At 40.5% G+C, this 24,448-nt stretch overlaps 1 protein-coding gene across 1 annotated transcript in view; it reads left to right on the top strand.

Annotated features, from left to right (window-relative positions):
* Positions 1-24,448, top strand: part of Lypla1 (lysophospholipase 1) — a 36,177-nt gene extending 11,729 nt beyond the window's left edge. The window contains exons 3-9 of the mRNA XM_052176004.1: positions 9,769-9,834; positions 11,096-11,143; positions 13,126-13,196; positions 15,940-16,013; positions 18,214-18,315; positions 19,410-19,586; positions 22,805-24,448. Of these exons, the coding sequence (XP_052031964.1) occupies positions 9,769-9,834; positions 11,096-11,143; positions 13,126-13,196; positions 15,940-16,013; positions 18,214-18,315; positions 19,410-19,586; positions 22,805-22,858 (592 nt within the window). The 3' untranslated portion in view covers positions 22,859-24,448. The remainder of the gene's footprint in view (positions 1-9,768; positions 9,835-11,095; positions 11,144-13,125; positions 13,197-15,939; positions 16,014-18,213; positions 18,316-19,409; positions 19,587-22,804) is intronic.

The following is a 24,448-nucleotide window of genomic DNA, read 5'->3' as shown; positions in this document are numbered from 1 at the left end:
CCCTAAGCGAGTTCAGCACTGGGTCAACGCTGTCCCTCGTAGCCCATATCTTTCTGCACCTACAAGAACAGCTTAAAAAGATGAATTTAGACTAGCGCTAGCTTTTAACTACTGTAGTTGCTCACCGTGTAGGATACCATCTTTTTCTGTTTTCTGTGGAGCTTTGCCAAGACAGGGTCACCGCAGGAGACCTTCCCGCACCCAGCCACACATTCGGGTGCCAATCTGTAACTGCCCACAGTTACATCGAACAGGTTACCTGGAAGGAAGCTGGGATGTATGGGAAGGCAGCAAAAAAGAGATGGAGACCAAGATCACACCTGCTATTCAAGGTCTCAAAGTTTAATGGAGAACTCCCAATATATATATAGGCTGGGGGAAAAGTCTGGAAGCTTCCCAGCAGAATCAGTTCAGTTGCTCCACAGGTGGCTAGTGTTTCTCAGGAGACTGCAGGTCCTTGAAGAACAATAGGCTTCACCTTTGTCTGAGCACTCCACCCTAGGGGAGGGGATTATGGCTGACACAGGAGTTCCCACTCAAAGGCTGGGAGAGGAGCTTCACATATGGTCGATATCAAGTGCTGCCACGTGGCATAGCACTTCTATAAGGCTCTCTACATGTGGCCCTGGCTATCCTGGAGCTGGTTCTATAGACTTGACTGGTCTCAAACTCATAGAGATCCACCTGCCTCTGCCTGAGTGCTGAGATTAAGTTACCACTACATACAGCTCAGCTCCTTACTTTTTCTTATATTAAGAATTTTTATCATTTTGTGGCTGGGACAGAGATTGGGAAAAAATAACCCAAATTTAATTGTGGCTTACCTCTTACTGTTGTTATTGAGATGTAATACACGTAACATAAAACTCTCGCTTTTAAAATGTATGGTTAGGTGATTTTTAGTTTGTTTGCAAAGTAAGTTGCAAAGATCGTCACCTCTTTAATTGCAGAGTATTTACAACATCCCACAAAAGACAGTCTTTACTCTTCTCTCAAGCATTATTTAGTCGTTCGTTTTCTATGGTTTTGATTATTCTGACTGTTTCATATAAATGGAACCCACTCACATCGTCTTTGGCATCGGGCTTCTTTCATTTGGCATGTTTTTCAGGATCATTTATGTTTTGACATAAATTGTATTTTCCTTTGGGGAGAGGCATGCATACACTCAAGTGTTAGAATACTCATGCCCATGTGCACATATGTGGGGCCAGAGAAGGACACTGTGTGCCATCCTCTATTGCACTCTGCCTTACTGACTTTAGAAATGTTCTCTCACTGTACTAGAAGCTCATTTTGCCTAGGCGGGGTGGCAAGCTCTTGGAATCTATCTTCCAAGGTTAGGACTATAGACATGTGCAGCCTTCCTATGCTTTCTATGGGTTCTCGGATTCAAATTCAGGTCTTCACTTGCAGAACAAGTGTGTTCATCCCTAAACTGTCTTTGCAACTCTGAGTATTGTACTCTTTTATTACCAAATTGCATGGGTGATTTCTGCCTTCGGGCCTCTATGAAGATGTTACTCTGAACATTCATACACAGGCTTTGGCATGGACCTGGTGTTTAGTTCTCTATGTTGTTTGCTGGGATAGAAGTTATGGGTCAGTATTCTACTCTTTGAGGAACTCCCAAGGTATTTTCTCAGGGATTATGCCATTTTACATTTCTTTTTAGGAGGAAGGGGATTATATATGTGTGCATGGAGACCAGAGTACAACCTCTTGCATCGTTCCTTGGAACCCACCAAATAGTTTTTTGAAACACGGTTTCTGATTGGCCTACCTGGAGCTTACCAAGTAGGCTAAATTGCGTAGTCAGTGAGCCCCAGGATTCTGCCTTTCTTTACCTTGAGAATGTTGGCATACTCAGCTTTTTTTATTTTTAATGTGTATCCTGGGGATTTAACTCAGGTCCTTGTGCTTAGAAGGCAAGTATCTTACTACCAGAACTGTTTCCACACACCCAGGTTTGCATTCAGCAGTGAGATGGTTCTGATTTCTCTTCCTTCTCATTGATACTTGTTATTCTGTCCTCCCACTCTTCCCCCGTCTCCATCCCGCCTGGTTGTGTACTGTTGGGAGTTCACAAAGTGTCTTAGTCAGGGTTTCTATTCCTGCACAAACATCATGACCTAGAAGCAAGTTGGGGAGGAAAGGGTTTATTGAGCTTACACTTCCACCCTGCTGTTCATCACTAAAGGAAGTCTGGACTGGAACTCAAGCAGGTCAGGAAGCAGGAGCTGATGCAGAGGCCACAGAGGGATGTTTCTTACTGGCTTGCTTCCCCTGGCTTGCTCAGCTTGCTTTCTTATAGAACCCAGGAATACCAGCCCAGGGATGGCACCACCCACAAGGGGTCCCCCCTCCTTGATCACTAATTGAGAAAATGCCTCACAGCTGGATCTCATGGAGGCACTTCCCAACTGAAGCTCCTTTCTCTGTAATGACTCCAGCCTGTGTCAAGTTGACACACAAAACCAGCCAGTACAATTGACCCTTTTGTCAACTTGACACACAAACATATCGCTATCAACCCTTACTTTCTTATTCATCCCCAAGATCTAAACAACTTTAAAAGTCCCACAGTCTTTACATATTAAAAGTCCAATATCTTTAAAAGTTCAAAGTCTCTTAACTGTGGGTTCCACTAAAATCCTTTCTTCCTTCAAGAGGGAAAAATATCAGGGCACAGTCACAATCAAAAGCAAAACTCAAACTCCAATAGTTGAATGTCTGGGATCCAATTCACAATCTTCCAGGCTCCTCCAAGGACTTGGGTCGCTTCTCCATCTCTACCCTTTGTAGCACACAGCTTGTCTTCTAGGCTCCAGCTCCCTCTATTCCACTGCTGCTGCTGTTCTTGGTGGTCATCTCGTGGCACTGGCTGTATTCTGCTGTAACTAGGCTTCACCAATAGCCTCTCGTAGGCTCTTTTCATGATACCAAGCCTCAACTCCTATGCATGACCCCTTCAGTCCTGGGCCATCAATTGCAACTGAGGTTGTACTTTCACCAGTGGCCTTCCATGGCCTCTCACAGAACCAAGCCTCAACTACTCTTCATGACCCCTTCATGCCTTCAAAACCAGTATCACCTGGGTGACTCTTATAAACAGTACCAAGTCCAGCCACAGTACAAAATACAACTGTGGCTATATCTGGAACACAGCCTTTGTGCTCTCAGAAAACACTTCCCAGAAGATTTCACCTCAGTGATGCTAGTCTCTTCGTAATCAATGCTAATTTCTTAGCTCCAGCTAACCAGCATCAGTAGTCGCAGTAACACAAAGGTTTGCTTTAGTGGCTCTGGTATCTTGTTAATCACAGTTAATCTTTAGCCCCAGCTAACCAAAACCACAGAATCTTCACAATCAAAACATGGCCCTGATAAGAGTCTTTAATCTTTCCTCTGAAATGTCACAAGCCAGGCCTCCATCTTCTATACTGTTCTTAACATTATCTTCCAAGCTTCTACACAACATCCCACAGAGCTCTTAACACTGAATGGATCATCTAACTCAAAGTTCCAAAGCCCTTCCACAGCCCTCCCCAAAACATGTTCAGGTTTTCATGTGAATACCCCACTCCTGGTATCAACTTCTGTATTAGTCAGGGTTCTCTAGAGTCATAAAACGAATGGGTAGTGTCTATATAGTTATCGAATTTGTCGATGATTTACAATTTGTTGTCCAACACCCAACAATGGTCAGCAGCAGCTGTAGATGGAAGTCCAAGGATCTAGCAGTTGCTCAGTCCCACAAGGCAAGCAGGCAAGGAAGAGTGAGAGTGTGGAGCATGCCTGTAATCCCAGCACTTGGGAGTCAGAGGCAGGTGGATTTCTGAGTTCAAGGCCAGCCTGGTCTACAGAGTGAGTTCCAGGACAGCCAGGGCTACACAGAGAAACCCTGTCTCGAACCCCTCCCCCCCCCCCCCAAAAAAAGAGTGAGAGTACATCTTCCTTCTTCCAGTGTCCTTATATAGGTCTCTAGAGGCATGTGCTAACTCACCTTTAATCCCAGATGACCTTGAACTCAGAGATCTCCTTATCTTAATCTTCTGGAATTCATAGGCCCTATGCTTCAAGATCTCCATGACAAGATCGAGGGCAGAAACTTGTATCTCAGCCTCCAGGTTAGGATCATAGGTGAGCCTTCCAATTCTGGATTGTAGTTCATTCCAGATATAGTCAACAAACAGGAATAGCCACTACACAGGGTATCATGGAAGCTACAAAAGCACTCTGCTAATCATATTATATTCCTGGTCCCATGACTCCATTTTTTTTATTCATCATTGAATATAAATAAATGTACAGGCCACAGAAAGTCATAAGAAGTGTAAAAGCCTGCAGCATAGACCATTTGATATGAAAAAAAGATTTTGCATATTAAAAAGCATTGTAAAAATAATAAATTTTTGGTCTGAATTTTATTTTCCTAGTTGCCATACATTTAAGTCACTACTTCTCAATATGATGAGATTACAGGGAGGTGAGGCTGTCTAGCATTCTAGTTCGTCATATTAAATCAAGTTTTATTATATGTGGTGATTTTTTCCCCCTTATGAGACGGTCTGCTATCTCCTCCAATATGACTTTTAATTTGCTGTGTAGTTCATCTGACCTCAAGCTGAACCATCCTCTCACCCTAGCCGTCCAATTGCTGGGGCACATCAGTATGCCGGGCTTGCAGTAAGACATTGAGGAAGATAATTGAACCTGTGTGTTCCACTTGGACTCTTAATAATTGGTGAACAATTGTTTTATACATGTGTTTTTTGGTGACTGTCCGTTCCCAGAGCTCTAATTATCTGAAATCTTATCATGGTTTTAAGGCTTATTTAGTTATCCCTGAGGTCTTTAGCACAAATCCCAAAACAGAGACTATATTAATGAGTTGAAAAAGAAAATAGAAACAGCTCTGGCAGGGAACAAGAAATGAACCATTTCTAATGTGGCTGGACTGTTGCCTTTCACAGGGGTGTGTATGTGTGTGTGTGTTTTAAGTATTATGTATTAATTACATTGTTTGTTCTTTGGATTTTTGTTTTTGAAACAACCTGTAGCCCAGGTTGGCTGTAAACTCAGTAACCTCTGACTTAGCTGAGTACTTGAGAGTACCCAGAAGATTTTGTATTTTATTTTAAGATTTATTTTATGTGTATAAGTGTTTTATCAACATATATGTGCATGCCTGGGGCCTGTGGAGAACAGAAGAGGGTGTCCAATTCCTTGGAACTGAGGTTAAGGACAGTTTTGAGCCACCATGTCAGTGCTAGGAACAAAACCGAGACTTCTGTAAAAGCAAGCAAGTACTCTCTCCAGCCCTCCTTTATGTGTTTTAAATGATGCTTTGGTCACATGGCTTAAAAGGCCTCTCAGTGCAAAGCTCAGAGGCAAGGACTGCCTTGATTGCTTGATAATTTCTGGTTTGTTCTGGCGATCTAGAAGTGCAGGCATATATCAACACAGTAGAAAGTTTTACTGTGTACATTGTGACACATGTCTGTGTAAACCCAGTACTCAGAAAGCTGAGGAAGGAAGGGGCATGAGTTTGAGGCCAGCTTGAGCTACTTAGAGAATACCAAGCCATCCTGTTACACAGTGAGACCCTGTCTCAGCAAACAAATCGCAACCACAGTTTTATAGCCATCCCAGTGGATATAAAGTGGAATTTCACTATGTGTTTGTGTGTGGGGGGGTTTGTAGACGGGGTCTGACTGCAGCACAGGCTACCCTTGACCTCCATCTCCTCCTGCCCCAGTCTCCTGGAATGATAATCATGTGTACTCTTTCAGCCCTGAGGTTGATTTTGACTTGATGATGAGTGCCTGTTCTTATATTTAATGACAATTTGGATGTTTTTCTTTGTAGAATGTCCCTTGCCCATTTGTAAATTGGGTGGCCAATGTGTATGTTATGAATGGCTGCTGTCTTCTAAGGGTTTCATTGCTGTGAAGAAACACCAAGACCAAGGCAATTTTTAGAAAGGAAAACATTTAATTGGGGCCGGCTTACAGTTTCAGAAGTTTAGTCCATTATCATCATGGCTGGAAGCGGGGCAGTGTGCAGGCAGGCATGGCGCTAGAGAAGCTGGGCGTCTACATCTTGATCTAGAGGCAACGAGGAGGAAATTGGATTCCATGGTGGAAGCTTGTTTAGGCACAGACAATCTCACAGCCTGCCTACAGTGACACACTTCCTCCAAGACCACATCTACTCCAACAAGGCCATACCTCCTAATAGTGCTGTTTCCTATGGACCAACTGAATCTATGGGGGCCAAATGTATTCAAACCACCAAAAGTCCTATTAAATATATGATTTGCACATACTTTTTTCTTCTTTAGATTGTCTATGCTTTCTTCATAGTGTCCTTGAAGTACAAGTGCTTCACTTTGCACAATGTCAAGGTTGTGGCTATTTGTGTTCTTTTCTAGAGCAGAAAGGTTTTCTGGTGGTGACTGAATTAGGAGCCTAGCAGTGTGGAGATCTGAATGAGAATGCCACATATCACAGAGTCATATATTTGAATGTTTGTTCCATGGCGGAATGTTTAGGAAAGATTAGGAGGTTTTGACATTTCAAACACCCATGTTAGGTCCAGTCAGTCTGTCTGTCTCTCTGCGGCCCGTGTGTGTGTGTCTGTCTGTTTGTCTGCTGTGACTATGTGGATTAGATGTAAGTTCTCAGCTTCTGCCCTAGCGCCGTGCCTGCTGGCCTGCTGCCTGTTTCTCTGCCATAATGGTCATAGACTTTAATTCTCAGGAACCTTGAATCCCCAATTAAGAAGTATATAATTTGCTTTTTTATGTTAAAGGGTGTTGGAATCCTTGAGTTTCGAAAGGATTGGAATTGGGACTTTGGGTTTTTAAACACTGTAGAAACTAAAGGATTATGGAGATGTGCAGTTGGACTGAATGCATTTTGCATTATGATATGTTCTCAAGCCGACAGGGACCAGAGAGTAGAATGTGGTCATTAGTGCCACCCCTCCCCCATAGACTCATATATTAGAATGTTTGGGTTTCAACTGTTTAGGAAGGATTAGGAAGTATGTCACTTATGTCACTGAGTGTGTCAACTCTCAGTGCCATGCCTACTGAATGAAGCTTCCAACTGGGCACCAGCTCGATTTCTCCATGTTTGATGATATAAATATGCTGTGTCTTCAACAAGGTCTTACCAGGTTGTAGGGCTATCCAGTAGCATTGCCAGTGACCTTTAGTGTTTGGGCGGGAAGCCTATGGGATCCCTTTGGCCAACAACTCAAATCAAAAAGATGTGGCCCATTTCTGTTACTGGAGGTTTTCTTTGGTTTCCATATCATGACTCCTTTATATGGTGAATCGATTTAAATTCCTTTTATATATGTACTTGTGTTAGGAAGCATCCATAGCAGCCGGTCTTCATATTGCTTTCAAAAACTGTGTTAGTTGACCCTCTACATAGTCCCTCTGCCCTGCCTTACTATCACCGCCCCACGTAATCCTCCTGCTCTAATTTCCTCTTACTCCTTTATAACTCCTTTATAACTCTGTATTTTATATCCCTTTCCTTGGAAGACCCCCCACCTCTTGGTATTCTAAGTGAAGCATAAAAGCAAACATCCCCATTTAAAGAAAACAGGTGGCATTTGTCTTTCTGGGTCTCAGTCCCCTCCCCCCCCCCCCCCCCCCCCGCAGGTTGTTTCCAGCTCTGTCCATTTACCTGAAAACGCTATGATAACATGTTTTTTACCAGCTGACTTGTGTAATGTACCATTGTATAAATGTACCCCATTTCCTTTAAATTCATTTGTTGATGGCCATCCAGGCTGCTTCCCGTTCTGTCTGTCAGGAGTAGAGCCGCAGTGAATACGGATGAGCAAGTGTCTTAGGAGACGGATGTAGAGTCCTTTGGACACGTGCCCAAGAGTGGTCCAGCTGGATCTTGATGTGGATTCAGTTTCTTGTGGCACTCCCACTCACAGTACGCGTTCCCTTCCCCCGCATCCTCACCAGCGTGTTCGTCCTTTGCTTTTTGTATTAGTCTTGGACATTCTGAGATGGGCTAAGATGAAATCTAAAAATCTGTCTTTTCCTGAAGACTAAGAATGATTTCTTTAAATGATTCTCAATCATTAATATTTTATCTTTTGATATACAGTTTTATATCCTATTTTAAATGAGGTTATTACTTCCTTGATGTTCCAGTATTTGGAATTTTGATTTTACTTCTTTTATGTTCTAGTTACTACCCCTCTTTCAGATGTATGATTGATAGATTTTTTTCCTCTTCTGTTGGATATCTCTCTGCTTAATGATGGTGTCCTTGGTTGTACAGAGACTTTTATTCTCATGAGGTCTCATTTATTGTTAGTCTGGAAGTCCTTGCCTGTCCTAATGAGTTTCATACTTTCCTTTCATTAATTCAAGATAGGCTTGAGTTTCATTCTTCTGTCTGTAGCTATCCAGTGTGATCAGTACTATTTGTGGAGATGTGTATTGTTGGCTTGTCGAGAATCAGGTGGCTGAAGGAGTGCAAGCTTTTATCTGAGTCTTCCTTCTCTACTTATCAGTGTGTGTTTTTATGCCAATGCCAAGTGGTTATTGCTAAAGTTCTGTAGAAGTCAAGCAGCGTTTTTATTGCTCAGATTGTTTTAGCTATCACAGGTCATTTTTATTTCCATATGAGTTTTGAGATAATCATTTTCAACTTCTGTAAAGAATTGTGTTGGGATTTTGATGGGAATTGCATTTAATTTGGAGGTTGCTTTTGATAGGATGTCCATTTCATGGTATTAATCCTACTGACTCATGAGCTTGTGGGATTTATTCTAACTTCTAGTGTCTTTTATTTCTTTATTATCCTAAAGTTTTTATTATACAGATCTTTCATTTGTTTGGTTCTAAGACGTCTATATCTCTATGTCTTAAAATAACTATATTTTGAATATATACTTTTAAGAATATATATTTAGAGCTGGGCGGTGGTGGCACATGCCTTTAGTCCCAGCACTTGGGAGGCAGAGGCAGGTGGATTTCTGAGTTCGAGGCCAGCCTGATCTACAGAGTGGGTTCCAGGACAGCCAGGGCTTCACAGAGAAATCCTGTCTCTTAAAAACAACAACAACAGCAAAAGAATATATATTTAGAACATATATATGTGTGTGTGTGTGTGTGTGTGTGTGTGTGTGTGTGTGTGTGTATGTACTATGTACAGCCTGATCTACAGAGTGGGTTCCAGGACAGCCAAGGCTTCACAGAGAAACTCTGTCTCTTAAAAACAATAACAACAACAACAAAAGAATATATATTTAGAACATTTATATGTATATATATGTATGTGTGTATGTATGTACTATGTATGTCTGTCTATAATCTGAGGTTGTTGTGAAAGGTACTGTTTCTCTTGCTTTTTTTTCTCAGTATGTCACTTGTATATAGGCAGGCTGTTAATTTTGTTATTTTGTTACATTGCTAAAAGTTTACCATCTATAGAACTTTCCTGGTGTTTTTAAAGGTCTTTTATGTATCAAATCATATTATCTAACAGCAGTGTTTGTTGACAGAACTCAGGAGAGAGCACCTTCCTGTGTTTAAGCAAACACTGTAGAATAGCCCTCGCTTCCAGGTCTGCAGTGTCCTTCCTCAGTAGCACACTCTCCTTATGCTCAAGGTGCTAGATGGTGCTAACATCTGTTCTCAAAGAAGTTTTAAGTACTGTTCTATACCAGTTTACTACAATGTAAAACAGGAGTTAATAGCATGTTTTTCATAATTTTCACCAGGCACGGATGGGCAGAAGCCTTTGCAGGTATCAAAAGTTCCCACATCAAATACATCTGTCCACATGCGTGAGTATTTCTAATATTTAGGGTTTTTTTTTTCTTCAGAACCTATGACAAAATTGTGATAGCTTTGCTTTTACAGAAAAATATTTGAATATAATTGTTTCCCTTTTAAATAAAAGAAGACTAGTAGAATTCCTTAAAGCTAAAATATTCTCTTAGTTAAACTGTGGGGAGGGAGGGTTGCTTCTTTTGAAATTTAAGATATTCTTCTAGAGCTCAAGTGAACTTAAAGCCAGAGCAATTTTTTTAGATATATAAGTGCCTGTAAAGTTCTATCTTTGTTAAATTGAAGACATTTGGCTTTTATTAATTAGAGGCAGTGTGGTATGCTGTTGTAGGTAGGGTTTTAGTACCTGGTTCTGAAAATGTTTGCTGGCTCAGTAAGAAGCTAGCCAGTTTTGAGCAAACTCAGACAATGCAGCCATGAGGACACGAAGCGCTGGGGTAGTGCCAGTGGCTAGTGCTCACTCCTCAGAAATGACAGCAGGACAACTGAGAAAGTTATCAAAGACTGAAACCTGAGGGTCTCCTTCTCCTGCAGCATCTCCTGCAGTCTCCTGCAGCATGCAGCAGAGGGTCTGACTTACCTCTGTACACAGAGGCAGCTGAATGCTTTGGCTAGCATGCTAGCCCACACAAGAGGCAGAATTCTTGACTATTTGCCCCTAAGTTGAATTGCTCCAAGGCTGTTTCCTAATCTGGGGAAGTTTATATTTTCATAGAATGTTGAGTTGGTTTTGTCGTATGAATCAGGAGGACCGTGGCATTGGTAATTAAGAGTATATTCTCGTTCCTTTCCCCTTTCCCCTTTCCTCTTGTACCGGGCTTTTTTTGATTACTCAGCCTATTTTCATTCTAGACTAGAGTTGAACATAATGGACACTTGGGTAGAGCTTATATTAATGTATAGGTCTCTTAGTCAAGCAGGCATGTAACTAAGGAATAAGCAAAATGCAATCCAGGCATATGGGAATTAATGGTACAGTAGCAAGACAATAAAATGTTCTTACCAGAGTCTCAATTTTTGTATATTTCTAATTGTCTCAGTTCATAGAAACTACAGGTATAAAGTAAGGCCATTGAGACAAAAAGTACTTGTTATGAGACATTTTAGTCCTTGGCAACAGCTGCTCTGTTTTCAGAAAGCAGTTGCTGGACAAAGGGAGCAGAGCTGGGAAGGGGAAGTGTGAACTGCAATCCTGTGAAAGGCATAGTGTGAAACGAGGCTGTTAGCTGATGTGCTGTTGCTTTCTCTCCCACATAGGCCTATTATGCCAGTCACATTAAATATGAACATGGCTATGCCGTCTTGGTAAGTAAGAGTTTGCTTCCTCATTAGGGACCTTGTGGCTTTGCAGGAGGGCTCGCATGTGCATCCTTCTTTTCCTCCAGCAGTTGCAGCCCATGGTCTCGTGCTGCTCTCCAGGAGCTGCTGGAATCCCTTGAGGATGGACTAGGCACTTTGTGCCCTGCTCTGGGTAGCGTGGTGCCGTCCATGAGTTAGAACTGGGCACAGACTGGCCTCTTCCCTCACGGACTGCCATTCAGGGGCAGGACCACATAGAGGCAAAGAAGATCCGCACAGGCATAGCATGTAACAACTACAATGAAATCGCTGGGCCAAAGAAGACGCTTTTTTTTTTTTTTTTTAATTTTTCTGTGTACTATTTAGCCAGCAGTGCCTTCTTTTGTTTTTAAGATTTGTTTATTTACTTTGTGTATATGAATATACTGTAGCTGTCTTCAGATACTCCAGAAGAGGGGGTCCGATCTCATTACAGATGGTTGTGAGCCACCATGTGGTTGCTAGGACTTGAACTCAGGACCTCTGGAAGAGCAATCAGTGCTCTTAACCACTGAGCCATCTCTCCAGCCCCTGTGCGTCCATTTATTAGATATTTTTAAACTACAAGAGAACATTTAAGCTTAATCTTTATTCCAATATTCATACTTTATAATTGTGAGTTAAGAGAAAGGTAGAAAAGCCCCTTTCTGGGAGTAATGAGATATATCCTACTGGGAGTAATGAGATATATCCTACTCAAGAGTTCATTTATCAAACATTTGATTCATGAGTGACACATTGGTTACACCACAGCCTCCTCCTTCTGCCAACTCCTTATCTTCCTGGCTGGCTGGTTGGATATTAAGATCATTGCCCTTGTCGCTCTCCCAAGGTGCCTCTTATACCCTTCACAGCCAGAAAAGTAGAGTCAGTGAGGGTCCCTCTGCTACTTCTGGGTTTCACTCTACTGCTGAAACGATTTGTCAAACAGTAATGCTTTTATAGTTCCTACTGTTTTGTTCTTTGGGTACATTTACAACCTTGACTGGGTTGTTTTTCTTTTGCTTCTTCTGCAAGAATATGTTTCCTTCTCTCGGATTTAATTATGCAGTCATTTCTTTAGTGCTGTCAAGTGGAACTGTTCCAACTCTGATGTCATTTAATTCAGCCCAGACAAGTAAGCGTGGTAGTGGGGCTGGTTTTGCAGTGTGAGCTGTGAGACTCCACCAGGACCTGCAGCCCACGTCTTCTCTGCTCTGCTTTTCCTACTCACCCTACTCTTCTGCTTGGCTGCTTTGCTTCTTTAATTCCTTGACAGCCTTAGGAGTCCCTACGCCCCTTGACTCTGGGTTCTTTCAGCTACTCTATCTGGTAAGATTTCCATCTGTGAACTAAAAGTTGTGTTCACTGTTGCTGGAGGCCATCATGTCAGCAGAGAAGCACAAAGGGCCAAAGGATGGCTTCCCTGACTTCTGATCTGAGGTGGCGCTATAAAGAAAAGTTTTGGAGAATATGGGTTATCACAAGTAGCTGTCGATAGTACATGCAAGAATGATGTGATCCACACAAGAGTCCTGTTGCACTGACCTACAATAAGGAAATGGCTAAAGTTTACTACAGACTCGTTAGCCTTGTTAGCTGAAGTCCTTCCTTGAGTGTAAGATTGGATTAAGTACTTAATTAACTAAGATTGTTAAGATGTTGCAAGTGTGGGACACTGACTTTCTAACATTAGAGCCAGTGCCCACTTCGAGTAAAAGGGACATGTATGTTGCTTCACATGTTTCAGTTAACTGTAGCCAGTGCACTTTAAACTGAGCCTCATTTTTCCAGAGAGTTCTACTGTATGTAATTTCTCTGTAAACTACCTTGATATCAGTAAACATACGTGCCAGATTTGGGCTTTTAGAATCAAATAATTCCTTTTTCTTGGGCTTCTTTTTTTCTGTTTTCTAAAATAATATTTTTATTGATTATTTGGGAATTTCACACTTGTGCGTGTATTTTAGGTTTGATATCATTGGACTTTCACCAGATTCCCAGGAGGATGAATATGGAATTAAACAGGCAGCAGAAACTGGTGAGTAGCAAACGCATTTATAAAGGCAAAAATATTCATAAGTATCTTAGTAGGTTTGGTAATTAAGTTTTGATTAAATGCTTGATTAAATGTGACCTAGTTATGTGTCCAGAAGCTAGTCCCTCTGCCCTTTCCTTTCCTTCCTGCCTTTCCCTTCTTCCCTTTGCCATGCTGGGGACTAACCTAGGACCCCACAAATACTATACAAGCATTCTACCATCGCCCCCATAGCCATAGCCCCCAGCCCAGTCGCCCTCTCCCTCTCCCTCCCTATCTTCCTCCCTTTCCTTCTCCTCCCCTCCCTCTTCCCCCATCCCCCTCTCTCTGGTTTTTCTGTGTAGCCCTGGCTGTTATGAAATGTACTCTATAGACCAGGCTGCCCTTGGAACTAAGAAGTCCACCTGCCTCTGCCTGAGTGCTGGGATTAAAGGCATGGGCCACCATTACTGGGCTGCATATACTTTCGTTATGCACCGCCGCCATCACCAGGTCCAACCACACTTCCATTATCTGTAGTTTGTGGTAGTCATCAGACTTGAGCTCTGGTGTAGAGACTTTGTTTTGATTGACACAAGCAAAGCCAAGCATATTGGTGCCATCTATAATCCCAACTTGTGGGACACTGATGCAAGAGGATTGTAAGAGATAGCCGACTTAGACTGCACAGCAGACTGTCTCAGGATTGTGAGAGATAGCCAACCTAGACTGCACAGCAAACTGTCTCAAGCAAAACATAGGCGGCGGAGAAAATAGGACTGTATTTAATAGTTGTATGTAGTTATAAAGAGACTTGAAGTCATGATGACATGAGAATGTAATAATATAAAGATAACAGTAAAAGTGACATTAGTGTTAGTATTAGTGAAGTAGTGACAGCGCTGATCAGCGTCTCACCAGCTAGCCCGTTCCTATGACCTGGTTCATTCATTTCTAACTCCTGGGACGTTAGTCCTCCATTCTCCATTATAAGCATTGTGTTGTGGGTGAGAGATGTAGTTCTTAAGAACTGCACAGCAGCAGCCTTTTCCTTGATTTAGATGCATGTGGGAGTTAGAGCAGCCTTGGTTTTTCATACAGCGCAGTGACCTGAAATGACTTAGACTAGATGCTGACTTGTTTGTGGGCCACGTTAGAAACCATCCCAGCTGAGAATTGGCAAGCACAGAATCCTGGAGCTGTGTATATGAACTGTTCTTTCTACTTTTATATTTATTTGAAGTTTTCCAAAATAGAGTAAAAAAAACCAAAACCCAGAAAAGTCCTTTTATTCTTTTAAAAAATCTTTAAAATATGAACTAGAGAACATACATTCAGAACACATTAGTTCCTTGGGATGTGAAACCATGACCACTGAAGTTCTAGATAATCAGAGTGAATTAAAGCTAGAACCCCAGAGCTAAGGTTTTGTGTTAAAGTAAGTGTGCTGGAACCTGTGGAAAATGGAAGAACTGTCCTGGTTAGGTAAGCCCTGTGTAAGTGATTCTCTTGTAACAGCAGAGACGGTCCTGGTTAGGTGAGCCCTGCTAAACTGAGTCTCTTGTTAACAGTAGAGTTGGCTACCTTGGTACTTATTATGAAGACCAGACTGGCCTCAAGCTTATGGAGATCTGCCTGCCTCTGCCTCCCAAGTGCTAGGTTTTAAGGCATGACTCATTACATTAACCTAGAAATAACTTTAAATTTAGGGATAGCTATCTACAACTGTAGTTCTAAAAATTCTGACACCCTCTTCTGGACTCCATAAGCACCAGACACATACAGGGTATACAGAATTTCAAATATTCACTGAATATTTGAAATTCCTCCCCATCATTTATTATTTCTATTTAAACAAATTTCTAATAATTTGACTTACAGAAAAAAGTAATGTGGATTTTAGAAACATGACTAATGGTTTTAGACAGTATAAAGTCATAAATTACATAACCTTTATATGTATACTATTTTAAAATAACAAGTTTTACCTAATTTTCATTTAGTTTATTGAATAAAAAGTATAAATGTACATGAGAATCAACCATAAATAACAAAACATATATCTCTCTGTGACGAAAATGTATATAACAAGAAGTTATTGGGGGCTAGAGAGATGGCTCGACAGTTAAGAGCACTGGCTGCTCTTCCAGAGGTCCTGAGTTCAAATCTCAGCAACCACATGGTGGCTCACAACCATCTGTAATAGGATCTGACACCCTTTTCTGGTGTGTCTGAAGACAGCGCTACAGTGTACTTACATATAATAAATAAATCTTTAAAACCTGTTTAGCATGAAGCCTGTGAGCAAGGCAAACATATATATATACATATATATGTGTGTATGTATGTATATGTATATATGTATATAAAGTTATTAAAATGTTAAGCCATGCAGCTCCTGTAGAGTTTGAGGAGTCAAACCATGAAACTACATGCCACTTCGTAATTTTTTTATTTTATATATGTGAGTACACTGTCGCTGTTTCTGTCTTCAGACACACCAGAAGAAGGCATCAGATCCCATTACAGATGGTTGTGAACCATCGTGGTTGCTGGGATTTGGGATTCCAGGACCTCTGGAAGAACAGTCAGTGCTCTTAAACCCTGAGCCATCTCTCCAGCCTGCCACTTTGTGTTTTAAAATAAAAATGTCTCAAGGTTTTCATTTATTTCTGTCTTTAATATACTTTGCTTCTGTTATTTATTTCCAATGTATAGTTATCCCAGTGTACTGAGGAAGTATGTATGATACTTTTCTTGCTTTTAGTAAAAGCCTTGATAGATCAAGAAGTGAAGAACGGCATTCCTTCTAACAGAATTATTTTGGGAGGATTTTCTCAGGTAAGTCAGATCGGCATGTCCATCCCGTCGGCATGTTTATCAGAGGTTTGTAACCTCAGTTCTAGTTCTTTAAAAGAGTCCCTTTTTGGAACTGTTACAGAATCTCAGCTAACTGGAATTAAGCTCATTAAGTGAACTACGTTGGATTGGACTGGAAATAATTTCTGCCCCATATACTTTCATTTCTTCATTCATCTATTATTGCCTTTCCTAGTTTCTTATCACAGTTCCCTTTATCTTTTAGAGGGCCTTCCAAATTGATTCCTTAAGTAATTGATTGGAATCTAGAATGTACTTTGGGGTTTTTGTTGTTACTGTTGTTGTATTGTGTTGTTTTGTTTTGTATTTTTGGTGCAGAGTCTGGGTTTTACTGTGTAGCCCTGGCTATAATGTACTTTCTCAAAGTCACCCCAGTGCACTGCAGTTAGGCTTCTGTTAGTGCGGGACTGACTGGAAGAGGGCAAGTGGAAGTGCCTAGGCTTCTAAGGTAGAGCTGAGGTAGCAAGTCTGGTTTCTCCCTCCAGCTTGCTCTTTTCTCTATGCTGACCTTGTGTCCTGGTTTGTTTTGTGGGGCTAGAGCTTGCTCTAGGTGCTAGCCCAAGCTGAACAAGCTCGGTATCCACATCTTGAACTTAGTTTTCATGTAGCCTGCTCTCAGAATGCTCTGGTTTCTAATCTCCTTAGTGAATTGCTATGAGAAATGTCAAAAGTCTGGACTCAGCTGTGACAATAAAATTCAGTAGACTGTAATAATTATATGACAATAAAATTCAGAAGACTGTAATAATATATGGTAATATGGTTAATGTATTAAAAAGGTGTTATTGTTGGGGCTGAAGAGATTGCCAGCAGTTAAGAGCACTTGCTCTTCCGGGGAACCCAGGTTCAATTCCCAGCACCCACATGGCAGCTCACAGCTGTCTGTAACTCCAGCTCCAGGGGACCTCACCCTCTCACAGACATACACATAGGCAAAACACCAATGTATAAAATATGAAAATAAGTTGTTTTAAAAAATAATAAAAAGGTACTGTTGATATATTATGGTCTTTGTCGGGCTAATGCACAATATACTTTACCAACATGCATAAGGCCAAAAATTAATGCTTTATTTGAAGCATAATGTACACATAATTATATTATTTGATACTGATTACAGCCTACAGTAATTAATTCCTAGGGATGGGGAGATGGCTCAGGCAGTAAAGTGCTTTTCGTACAACTACAAGGTGCTAAGTTTGTATCCTCAGAACCTGTGTAAAAATCTGAGTGTGGTGGCAAACCTCTGTAGCCCTCCCTAGTGCTAGGGAAATGGTGACAGACAGCTCCCCTGAGCCGCCCGGCCCCCAAGCCTTGAGTAGTTCCAGGTCCAGCCAGAGATAAGAGACCAGGCCTCAAAAAGTAAGGTGGAAAACAACTGTGGAAGATACCTGGCTTTAACCTCTGACCTCCATACTAACACTCTATACACCTAAGGAAAGTAGTTCTGAAAACCTTTAGCAAGAAGTCAGTTGTAAGTCTATGGCATCATTATATCGAGGAAAGGGAAAATAAAACTACAAATCAGGAAATAGTTACTGTTTGGAAAGCAGTCAGGACTTCCCATCTTCATTTTTTTTCTCTGATTATCTGTTGATTTGCCTTTCTATCAACCATTGGCATATAAGCTTTTAGAGCTCTGAGTTTACATGTTGCATTTCCAGCCATATAGAAGTGGCCTAAAAGTAACTGAATCCTAGTTCCACAGTCCTGCGAGGAAGAACGTCACTGCTGAGATCTGAACGTTTCCCCATGTGTACAGCAGGTTGGGGGCCTGGGCAGGGTGATGGCATCTAGGTGGATGACAGGATTATAGTTCCCAACACAGCGTGGTACGAGTTGTGTGGGCAACCCTAAGGTGTCTGGTACACACCATCTGTATTGTCTTAAATTCCTAAAACCTAATTTAGAGTTTCTGCTTAAGACTTCATGAAGAGAGGAGAATGAAAACTGTAGATTCAGACTATTGTCCAGCCATTGTGTGCATGAGAAGCTGTGTTGGCATGTTTTCTTGGAGGCAGAGGTCCATACACTCTGAATACATGTATGCCCACTCTCCACCCAGTTTGATTTAACAGTGCTCATACAGTATCCTTTCTTAGGGCATTCTCTGACATGATCTTAGCAGAGCGGCTCTGTTAACTCACTGCTTCTGTTCCAGGGAGGCGCCTTGTCCTTATACACTGCTCTCACCACGCAGCAGAGACTGGCGGGGGTCACTGCACTCAGCTGCTGGCTTCCTCTTCGGGCTTCGTTCTCACAGGTAGCCTGCATGGTGGGCGTAAACCGGATCACAGAGCTGGGCCTTAGCAGATGCTTAGGAGCAAGTCGTCTTTCTTATTTTTATTAATGAGTTTTTTAGTTTTGTTTTTTCTTTTTTTTTAGAAATTTAACATTATAGAAAATTGAGTGAGCAATAGCGTTCTCATATTCCTTGTTTGCTGTCCACACACAGCCTCCCCTCGGGTAGACACCCCACAGACAGTGGGAACTTTGTTCAGTTGGTGAGCCTACCCAGAGTTCATGGCTCGCATCAGGCATCTTATTTTTAAGGCATTTCCTTAGACCCTGTGGTGGATTACTACATTTGTTCTGTATGTCCTCTCTGTGATTTATAGAGTACAGTGAGCTTATTATCCTGCCTTATATTTAATTATTTGATACATTCTAAGACACATATTCACATGCACACATTTTCACTTATATTTTAAATATTCAATACAGTCATTTGGCAGCAGAGTTTTCTTTGTCCCTGCTGGGCATTAACCCCAGAGCCTGGGACATTGTTAATCAGGCACGTCACTGCTGTGTTCAAGTTGCCAGTGTTGGCTCTCGAGACAGAGAATACACCAGGCTGACCTTAAATCTATGACCTCTATCCCTCCAAGTGCTGGGATTGCAGGTGTACTAGTAAGTGCCACACCCTACATTCATTTCTAACCTAGAGTTTAGTCTTTTTGCCATGTAGTAACTTTTCAGTGTGCTATACATGATAGATCGTTAACTCTCTTATTTAACTCAAATAAAGTCCAAGAGAGCCTTACCTGTGTGCTAATAGTTATTGATCACCACTCATGTTGAAATACTAAACATAAAAGAGGAATAAAAATGTAATTGGCTTAAAGAATCTGATTCATTGGAACATGTATTAAAATACATGCAGCATAATCATGTATGCCATAGAAGTTTAAAGTAAAGTTGTTGGAGGAACATAATGATCGAGGGGGGACTTTACTTGGCCAAAATATTTGACTGGATTATGAGTAAGAGCACATGCACACATATCTGTAGTTTATAAGTCTGGCCCAGTGCTTTATGTACTTGATACGTAATATTGCTTTTGTGTTTGTTTTGCAGGGGCCTATCAGTAGTGTTAATCGAGATATTTCTGTTCTCCAGTGCCATGGAGATTGTGATCCTCTAGTTCCCCTAATGTTTGGTTCTCTTACTGTTGAAAGACTAAAAGCATTGGTAAATCCAGCCAATGTAACCTTCAAAATCTATGAAGGCATGATGCACAACTCATGCCAGCAGGTAGGTTTCTCTGGAAGCAGTGAGGAGAGCCACTATTTTAATTTCTTCCATGTTATATTTCCAAGATAAATAGCACTTAGATATTGGTCATTTAAAGGAGCTAATGAATTCACAATTGAAAAAAATTAACAAAAATATTAGTATCTTATTCAATTAAATTTTAAAAATCTGATCACCTTTTACAAATGAGCATTGTACATAATCCAACGACTATTTATTTATTTATTTTAAATGTTTTGTTTTTTTGAGACAGGGTTTTTGAGACAAGTTTTTTGATGATAGCCTCAGCTGTCCTGGAATTCACTTTGTAGACAGCCTAGGTCCATCTGCCTCTAGTAGACTGCTGAAGTGCTGGGTTTAAAGGTGTGAGCCACCACACCTAGCCCTGCAAAAGACAGTTTATAAGTATACTTTCTTATTTAATAAAATTTAAATAATAATGATTAAAATTAAATAAAAGAAAATGTATATAACCAAATAACTATTGACAGAACAGATTGGGGTGTGTATTATTGTATTTGTAGGATTTTTTTGTAATATTTTTATTTTCTATATTCTTTGTTTACATTCCAAATTGTAGGATTTTTTTAAGACTGTCCTAAAAAAAATGAAAAGAATGTAATAAAATTTATCTTAGAAGGCACTGAGAGCATGACGTGACATAGCTAGAACATGTAGGCAGGTTGTAGATAACAAGTATGAAGGTAAAGGGCTGGTAGGAAAAGCAAAATGTCCAGTGTGGCTAGAGTCTTAGACAAACCTTTACATCAAGCTAGAGGTGTAGTTCATTTGGTAGAGTGGTTGCCTGATAGGGACAAAGGGCTCCATCCTTTGCACTTCCTATGATGTTGTCTTAGTTAGGGGTTTACTGCTGTGCACAGACACCATGACCAAGGCAACTCTTACAAGGACAATTTTTAATTGGGACTGGCTAACAGGTTCAGAGATTCAATTCACTATCTTCAAGGCAGGAACATGGCGGTGTCCAGGCAGGCATGGTGCAGGAGGAGCCGAGAGTTCTTCATCTTGCTCCAAAGACAAACAGAAGCCTAGCTTCCAAGCAGCTAGGATGAGAGCCTTCAAGCACACACCCACAAGGCTATACTTCCGCTACACAAGCCCACACCTACTCCAACAAGGCCTCCTGTGCAACTCCCTGGACCAAGCATATTCAAACTACCTCAGGTGTACTCACAACATGATGTCACAGCTGTAACAATACTGTCTCAATACTTGAAAAGTGAAAGCAGGTCACAAGTTCAAAATTATCCTGGCCAGCCTCAGGGGCAGGAATGGGAGAGAAAAAAGCAGAGGTTTCAGGGTAGATCATAAGGGAGTAAGGGCTCTCTTGTAGAAATGTGTGGTATACTGAGGAGGACGTGTTCTCCAGGCAGCAGGAAGCTATTCTTTATTGAAGTGAGATGTGGTCTAGATTATGAACCAGGTGAGGCAGAATCTAGTAGTATATGCAGGCGAGGCATCAAGGGGGCCAAGGAGTCAGAGCTCACATGACTAGCAAATATGCCCCCATTAAGTAGGTATAAGGCAGAGTTAGTTCACTGTAACAAGGAGGAGGTGAGGTGGAGTTAATGAAGGGAAATGAGGGCATAGACACAGTATTTACAGGCCTCGTTGTAAAGGTTTTGTTGAGGGGAAAGATTGTAGGTAGGAGTGACCAGGAAGGGAGCAGTGAGTAGGATGTAAAGTGAATAAGTAATAAGTAAAATAAAATTAAAAAAAAGAATTTCAAGGCATTTAACTTCAAAAGTTTTGTTGAGATAGGGTTACACACTGCTGCAATCCCAGCACTTAGGAGACTAGGGCAGAAAGACCTTGCTTTTAAGACCAGCTTGGACTGGTCTTAATTCTGGACCACTTTAGCAAAGACCCTGTCTCAGAAAAGATAACAAATTTTAAATAGGAAGAACAATTGGGAGTATTTTTTTTTCTTTTTAATGAAATGGGAAAAAGACATCTGTGAGTAGGAAGTGGTAAAGATATTTGATCAGGGGATATCTTAGATCATGTGTCATCTGGGACCATAGCTGGATTCTGCTACTTTACAAGTGGAGAACATTTTTGAGTAGAGATAGAAAAGGATTGGATAAGTATTATCAGATGTCAGGAAGGGGGAGCAGAGTTCTTGGGAGCTTACCTTATGCTTTTTTTGTCTTCATGATGAAGTAAAATATATAGTTTCTTAGATGAGAAAGACCTGGATGAATTTAGGGTACTTGTAATGGCCTAGAATAAAATTTGATTGATGGCTAATCTCTGGGGTATAGTCCACTGTTGTACAACCACTAAGTAAAGTTAAATCATTTGCTTTAGTTAGGCACAAAGGAAGTGTATAGTAATATGATGTGTGTGCCTTAGATCCTACAGAGCCCTCCATCCCACCCCCACCCCCACCGTGAAAGGAACTGTTGAGTACAGAAGAGTAGGGAGACTCAGGAATGCTTGAGGATCCAGAGCATCTGCGTACCATGCACGTAAATGAGTGCTTACTCCGGCCTGGGAGGACTTTGGCAGAAGGAACCAGAGTGGTAGGATGCGGTTGGAATATTACACGAAACTGTTAGGTAGAGCTCTGGAGTTGTGAAGTAGATCATGTTCATATGGTGGCTCTTCTCAGTGATGCAATACAAGGTTGGAAGTTCACTGCATGGCTAGCTTGTTGACCAGTGAAGGCCAGAGACTTAGGAAAGGAGGAAAATGGATTAGGACCTGGGAGACTTCCAGGAGAAAGCTACCTTCCTCTTCCCCAAGGTCTGCCTTACATTCTTTCAAATATGTAGCTGTATGCAATTCTTCATGAAAGTCATACATATAAAAAGATTAGCTATGTATCATTTCATTTTAATGAGGAAATGGGAAAGCAGAGCTTTTTCCCTGATGTTCAGTTGTCAGTAAGTAGACATTACTGAAAGTTCTCTGTATAGTAGCATCATTCTGAACTTCCTGACTCCCCAGTGTTTTCTTTACACATCAGAAAACACAGCGTTTGCATGGAACTCGATCATATGGGAGCTTTTGTTTTGGTGTACAATAATAATCCTAAGAAATGTTATGAAGTTTCTGTTGGTGCCGCATCCTTCTTACATTACCTTTTACTGTAGTCGTAAAACATCCGCACCTACATGGATTTTATTAGTGGCATTCCTGGAAATTAATTTCTGACTTCTGTAGCTGTTTCTTAAATCATTTTTTCCACACAGGAGATGATGGATGTCAAGCACTTCATTGACAAGCTCCTGCCTCCCATCGATTGACGTCACTAAGAGGCCTTGAGTCGGCTCACCAGCATCGCAGGAGGAGAGTGTGACCCTTTCCAGGACCGATCATAACACTTCTAATGTTTGCAGGGTTAAAATGTTTTGCAAATACATACCAATGATACAGACTAAACGATATCACCCTCACGGGAACTATATAATCCTTTTCAGTTTCTATGCATATATTTGTATTTTACAATTCAGAATATACTAGTATTATAGTAGGTAAATGAAGCACCTAGCTTCTTTGTCTCAAATTAATTCAGCAAAATAAGATAACACAAGCAGAGTTTTACCACATCATTTGAAACTCACTAGTGTGCTCTGAAAATGTGTTCAGGTCTAAACAAGCTGTTAAGATGAAAGTGACTTCTTAATTCTGTGAGTTAGACTGTAGTTTTACTCCACAATTGTTTAGTCACTATACAGTGTTTAGTCACTCTGTGTTTTTATGTTTGTATTCACATAGATGTGACTGTAATACCTAAGAATCAGATGGTATTACATTATCCCTAATAGTAGGGATAATGCTTTTAAGTGTCAAAAAATAATACTGCTTTTTTCATTTAATAGCCCTTCTATTGGAGGACCAGGCTTTTTCCCCCTTCTATGTAATTTTTCTCCTCTCAAGAAAAAAAAAGTTTTATTTTCCATAGAAAACTAATATTGCCTCTATGTCATTAAAAACCAAATCTTATCACTATATATTATTTTGACATTTTGAAACACAGACATACAGTATTTCTAATCTAGGTAATGTGAAAAGAAACCAAACATTATGTAAGCTTATATATTTCAAATAACTGTACCTTAGTCCAACTTTAGGCTGTAGAGTTATCAGAATCGCCAGTCCTGGTAATAATTCTGTGGTTTTATTTTTCTGTAAAAACTTAGAGGGTAAATAATATCTTGGCATATTTAGAAATACTTGTGATTATAGTTTTAAAATAATTTAAGCTTACATTTTCTGTACATGTTGTGCTTAAAACCAAATACTGTTCAAGATGAGCAATCAGACTTTTGTTTCATTTTTATCTGGGTAACATACTAATTTGAAATTCCATCTTCAGTAAAGGAGAGTTTGATAATCAGTCTGCTGTGCAAACATTAAAATAATAATCATTTGATTTTAAATCAGCAACATGTTCAAAATACTGGTGAAAATTATTTAATATATGGGTAATAAGGACTGGTTAGAACCCATATTTATACCTGTAACCACACCGTTGAATATTTTGCAAAAATTATGGTTATTTCTGAACGGTTGCTTTTTTGACTGTTTTCCAACCAACCAAGAAGAAGCATCTTTATACACAGGTGCTAACTGATATAAAGATCATTTTGGTGTGTCCTGGATAGAATGTTAACAATGAGGCTGAATGTTTATGTCTGGATTTAAAACAATTTCAAACAATCATTCACTATTTTGCTTTACTTTGAAGAACATAAATTTACTTTATTCTATCTGTAAAGATTTATTTGGGATAAGAAATATTCTGTTGAATTTGTGTGCTGTAATGTGGGAAAATGTCATGTTTTCCACAGTTTGTATCAATGTGAAATAAAATTTAATTTTGGTTTTATCAA

Source organism: Apodemus sylvaticus, chromosome 3 (genome assembly GCF_947179515.1).
Source record: "Apodemus sylvaticus chromosome 3, mApoSyl1.1, whole genome shotgun sequence".
Lineage (NCBI taxonomy): Eukaryota > Metazoa > Chordata > Mammalia > Rodentia > Muridae > Apodemus > Apodemus sylvaticus.
Note: the sequence above shows the minus strand (reverse complement) of the source record. Positions and strands in the feature narration are given on the sequence as shown.